This window comes from Antechinus flavipes, chromosome 1 (assembly GCF_016432865.1).
Source record: "Antechinus flavipes isolate AdamAnt ecotype Samford, QLD, Australia chromosome 1, AdamAnt_v2, whole genome shotgun sequence".
NCBI lineage: Eukaryota > Metazoa > Chordata > Mammalia > Dasyuromorphia > Dasyuridae > Antechinus > Antechinus flavipes.
In genome coordinates, this window is record NC_067398.1 from 383747012 (window position 1) to 383753011 (window position 6000).

The following is a 6000-nucleotide window of genomic DNA, read 5'->3' on the forward strand; positions in this document are numbered from 1 at the left end:
GAAAAAAATGACAGTCTGACACAATCTGTTTCTGATGAAGCCAAGTTGTAAAGGATTCATTTTTTTCTAGATGTTCACTCACCATCCTTCAAATAATACTTTCCAAAACTGGGTCAGCAAAAGAAATCAAACTCATTAGCCTATGGAATATGTAGACTTCACTTCTTTTTGAAAATAGGGACATTTTTCCATCTCCAGTCTATGGTATTCTTCCTTCAAGGACTACATTTACATTTGTCATTTTTTTCAGAACACAGATGCAACTCATCAGGGCCTGTAAAGAACTATCCAGGACAAGATAATGTCTCCTGAGAGAAAAAGCTTTGGTAGAACCAGATTTCCTGAATTTCATCCAGGTCATATACAAACTGTCTATGAAATCTATAATGAAAAAATCTATCACAATCAAGCAATAAGCATTAAAATTACCTCACCTTGATAACATGAAAATCTCTTTTGTGTCTTGTCTGCCCTTTAGAGAAGGAATTTTCCCTCTATCAGGGACTTTCATCCTTTTTCTTTTCTGTATCACCCAGAACATAACACAGTGCTTTGTATAGATTAAATAATTAATAAATGCTTTTTCATTCATTCATTCATCTCTAGTCTCTTTCTAACTCAGGAATTCGAAACTTTCTGTGTGACTTCACTGGCAATCTGATGAAATCTATGAATTTCTTCTCAGAATGTTTTCAAATGCATAAAATACACAGGATTACAAAGGAAACCAATTATAGCTACCAAAATATTTTTAAAAGGAAAAAAGTTCATAAGCACCAGTTAAGAACTCCTGTTCTATCAGGATAGGATTGCTGAAAACAAGGATAAGGGAAAGTAGAAGCAGAGAAGAACAAACAGCATAAGATTTTAAAAATACATTTCTTAAACGACAGTTAAAGAAACAAAAACTATTTTATTATCAATCTTTATGATATTGTTATTTAATAGTATTATTTCCAATATTTGATTGGCTTCATTTGTTTCAGTTTTTGCTTTTTTTTTTTTTAATTAACTGTTCTGAAGGATGGACGGTATTTTGAATATCATTTCAGAAATCAAAGAGACTTCAGCTGTCGTTGCTTGTGTCTTGGATTTGTTGCACAATATACAAACCATCGTCCTCGCCTTTTCACAAAATAACAGTCCTTACAGCGCTTCTTTAGAACAGCTTTTGTTTTGAACCCAAGAGCAGGTTGAGAGGATGGAAGCAAGTAACGTGAAAGAAATGGATGAATTATTGAACTATACTTCATGGGACCTGTATTTACAGGAAATGTACTTTGTTGTGATGCAAATAGGAATGCAGAGATTGAGGAAGGTTTCGCTGAACATCTGCTCATATGGAAAAGAGGACTGCTGATAGTAAACATCATTTTCTTTACAAACAGAGATGCCATGTTTTAGCCAAACCTGGGGGAAAAAGAAAAAAAGATTTTTTTTACTTCCCCTATATTTGATATAATTTATCTTTCCCCCATTTTATTCAATGTTTTCATGGCTCAAAACAACTATTATCAAAGCCCCAGGCCCATTTTACTAAAACCCACATGTCATTCATATTCTTTGCATGGTAAAAAATTATAAGAAATAATGATCCTGAGGAGAGAAAAGAGTGAAGACCATCCTCCCCACAGTGAAAAAGTAAATAAATTGTTTTAAATACAGTAAGGGGGGAAGGGAGGAAAGGGGAAGAAGATATCACACAGGACTAGGTAACACTTCCTTTTATTCTCAAGACCAGAACTTATCCAGATGTACACACACACACAAACACACACACACACACACACACATATTCATATCTCCCCCCCTCCCCCCTTAGACTTGAAGATCTTTTTAGTATTTTGCTCTGTTGAAGTGGTTTTGAGATTTATGTTTTCCCAGTGGGGCTGCTTAGGATGTCTGGGATAAACTAAGAAAGAAACTCAATTACTACTTGACTAGCAAAACAAAAGTTAAAGGCTAAGTTCCTGCTCAGTTCCACTACAACTACTTTCCTCAGGGAGAATAAATGTACAAATTTGAAAAGTTCATTGTAATCAGAGCATTTAGCACCCTTAAGAATACAAACTACATAACATGAAGTATCAAAAATTTCTAATTGCTATTAGTACACTTAACAACTATCCATTTGGCAGTAAAATTACATAAGTGCAGAATAAACTAATTTTATCAACAGCTCTACATGTATTGTGTCTCAGATTATACAATTAATTAATTTTAGCATTGTACTGAAATAAAATGATAGATGAGAGTTCCTTAAGGATCAATATTGGCCCTTTAACATTTAATGTTGTCATCAGTGATTTGATAAAAATACAGATATACTTATCAAACTTTAAATGACATAGGACTGAAAGATAGCTTACATATAACAGTTGAAATCCAAAAAGATCTCCACAATCTAGAATAAGTTGAATCTATGAAAAAAACTTTTCCATTTCAATTCAAAAAAATCAATTTCACAAATATAGAATGGAGCTTTTGTTGACCTCAACCTAAATAAATCATTAGAGTTAAGTAAATTAGACAAAAAGGCTAATGTGAGCTTAGGCTCAGGAATAGGGAGAGGAGTGTCTTAATAATAAATTCTACCCCAGTCAGATTACAGAATTTCAGTTTTGGAAGAGTATCAAGAGCTTCCTACTCCAACCCAAACATGAAAATCAATACATTACAACAATCCAACAAGTGATCACTGAAGTGCTTCAGTGACAGAGACCTTACTTTGTGAAACTTCTAATTGGAGAATATTAATTGTTTACATCAAGTCTAAATGTGCCTCTATGCAACTTTCACCCATTGTTCCTAGTTTTGATCCTTGGACACAAACAGAATAACTCTAATCCTTCTTCCATAAAATATCCTTTCAAGCAGCTAAAGACAAGTATCCATCATGTCCTGCCATTAGTATTCTCCATCCTTAAGTGTCTTCAATTCCCTCAACAAAGCCTTAAACTGGAAGGATTAATCACCACTATTTCATATTCTCCAATTCTTCACTATTTTTTCTAAACTATTTTGCCCAAATATGAACTCAATCCTCTAGAAGTAGTCTGATCAGGGTTAAGCTGTACTCTCATGTTCTTATTCTTATGAACTATGCCATTTTTTTAACCAAGCACAAAAATTGCATTCATTTTGGAGGTTCAAACTGAACTTATAGTCTAAAAAAATCCAGACCTTTTAACTGTTATTAGAACCATGACTCATGCCCATTTTATATTTATAAGAGAATATTTACCCCTATTTAACTATTTGGAGGTTCAGAACTCTCTCTATATATATGTGTATACACACACACACACACACATTGAGAAAAAGTTCTAGCATAAAATTTTGGGGAAGTTTTGATAAACTAGAAACCATCAAATGGTCTTGAGATACTGTAATGAATGGATGAGCTGCTGAACTGGCAATGGTTGATCTGTAAAAGACTTAGAGGAGCCATGTCGCCTTTCTTCTAGAATTTGAAGGACTGTCACATGGAAGATGAATCAGACTTCTGCTTGGCTCCAGAATGTAGGACTAGGAGCAATGCACAGAAGTAAATTCAGGCTTAACAGAGCTATCCTAAAGTGAAGTGGACTTTCTCAGGATGGAATATTTTCTCCTTCTCTAGAGGTCTGTGTTTTGTTGGGAGTGGGATTTTCAGTTAGATCTAGGTGGACTGGATGGCCTAAGATTACTTTCCCATTCAGTTTCTATGACCTAGTGTAATACCCCATCACATAACCTCAATGATTTCATTTTAAATCTAAACTCTTCTATCATTAAAAACACAGCAGCACTAGCAAATATTATTTCCAAGTTTCCATGAACCCAAGCCTATATGCAGAAATCAGATTCAGAATTTGATTTCCAAAATTCAGTCCTAATCCTAGGTTCTATATAAGATTATGAGCTTCATGAGATCACATTGGATATATCTTTTCATAAATAACAATAACTTTAACATTAATGTAGGGTAAGGGACTAAAATTTTGTTAAGTTTCCAGTCTATGTGACAGAAACTAATACTAAGGGCTGCAAAGAAGTGGATAAATGTAAATCTATGAATGAATATAGCACTTCGAAGTTTTGAAAACACTTTGCTTCCAAATTTTAAAAAACACAATTCCTGTGGAAGAGGTGGAGGGAAAATGATCACCCAATAGTTTACACAGTGAGAACAATTAGGCTAAAAGATTAAATGATGTGTCTAGACTCACATTCATCTCAAACTCCTCATATCTTGCCTCTGATGCCTGGGAAATGGTAAGTGCTTGATAAATGCCTGTTAACTGACATGCTTATTTTCTGTTTAACCCCTGACACATAGCACTGAACCTCTCTGGTCATTAGCTTGTCTTCTGTAAAATGGGAAGTGGGGATTGGACTTAAAGAGCAGATATGGAATAAGGATCTCAGAGACTTTTACAATAATAATATTTACATAGCACTTATTAGATACAGGCATTGGGATAAATGATTTACAATCATCATTTTGTTATCCCAACAACCCTGGGAAAGAGGTACTATCATAAATCCCTTTTTACAGATGAGAAAACTGAAGCAAATAACGATTAACTGACTTGCCCAGGGTCACACAGCTAGAAAGTACGGTATTCCAGACTCCAAGGGCTGTACTGCCTGCTGCCCAAATTAGGGTTTATCTGTTTTTGAGGACACAAAAAAGGAGTGACACAGCCGCTACCGTCGAGAAGCTTCCATGTCACCGGGAAGACATTAAAGCTGGGACCCAGCATTACGGGATCTCCGGAGGGCCCCCACCTAAAAGCACCACACCAGCCCGGCCCCGGGGGAGGGGGGGGGGCACGAAGCACAAGCGCAGCAGTGGTACTCGAGGGAGCCTATTAACCGCCGCCACGAAATCGAGGTCATCGAGGACTTTATGCGTATTATAGGCATCGTACAGAGAATGAGGAAGAGAACTGGGAACCCCAAAATTTAAAAAAATGAACACTAAAATATCATTTTTTAAAATATGAAAAGAAAGCAGCCGCACGAGCGTGTCGGAAGATGAGTGAACACTTGTACCAACAGTCCTGTGGGACAGTTACCACCGGCATGAATATATCCATTTTACAGACTCATGGAGAAGCGAGTGTGCAGGCACACGACAGGAATTTTATAAATGTGTACTGAAGGATTGGCGTGCAAGGAGCAAAAGACTGAGCTAAGTGCTCTCTCAAGGTCATTCACAAGGAGCACTCCCGTAGTTCCGTCGCGGGGGCGCGGCCCTTTAAATAGAGGGAGGGGAAGACGGAAAAGCCGCCCCTCCCCCCGACCCCTACTTCGCGCTTCGGCGCCCGTAGCTCGAGCGCCTGATTGCCGCCGGCTTGAACGCCAGAATACTACTGACCTGGTGTCGAAGGTGGAAGTAAGAGATACCCGCGGCGCCCTCCTCGCGGGCTCACTGCTATCGAGTCAAGAGGAAACAGCGGTACCGCCAGCAACTTGTAGAAGACCCACCATGGAACCTTGCTCGCGCCTTCAGCGTTTCTGCGCACGCGTTACGTATTTTGCGTCACACGCACGGAGGCGATCGAAGGCGCTATGTTCACGCTCTATCCAAGAGCAAAGATGGTGCTTCGTCAGTCATGCGACTAGCTACTATGATCTGTCTTCCTCTTTGGGGGAAGAACTGCTCAGACAATAATGCTAGGCATCCACCGGACTGTTCCCTCTTTGGGAGAACGTCTGAAGAGAGTTTCCTAAATCAGCATAATTTACCTGAATATGTTAATCTTTTATATATTTAAATAAAAAAGATTTAATTATCCACATACATACTTCCTTCAGTCCTGTCTGACTCTTCTTGACCCCATTTGGGGTTTTCTTGGCAAAGATATTGGTATGGTTTGACTCTACAAGCACATATACACGCATATGCCTACACACATATTATTACTAAGGACAATCTTTACTATACATAAACAACTCCATTTTACATGTATGAAGCCCAATTCAAACTTCTTTTAAATATGGGATCCTATT

At 37.6% G+C, this 6000-nt stretch overlaps 1 protein-coding gene across 1 annotated transcript; it reads right to left on the reverse strand.

Annotated features, from left to right (window-relative positions):
* Nucleotides 1–893: 893 nt before the first annotated feature.
* On the reverse strand, nt 894–5520 carry MRPL36 (mitochondrial ribosomal protein L36). Its single transcript, XM_051969811.1, has 2 exons — nt 5366–5520; nt 894–1410 (listed from the first exon to the last, which is right to left on the reverse strand). The coding sequence occupies exon 2, from the start codon at nt 1395–1397 to the stop codon at nt 1056–1058; it is 342 nt and encodes a 113-aa protein (XP_051825771.1). The 5' UTR covers nt 1398–1410; nt 5366–5520; the 3' UTR covers nt 894–1055.
* Nucleotides 5521–6000: the final 480 nt, after the last annotated feature.

Coding starts and splice junctions, on each gene's coding strand:
- MRPL36 (XM_051969811.1), bottom strand. CDS start 1,397: ATGGCATCTCTGTTTGTAAAGAAAATGATGTTTACTATCAGCAGTCCT.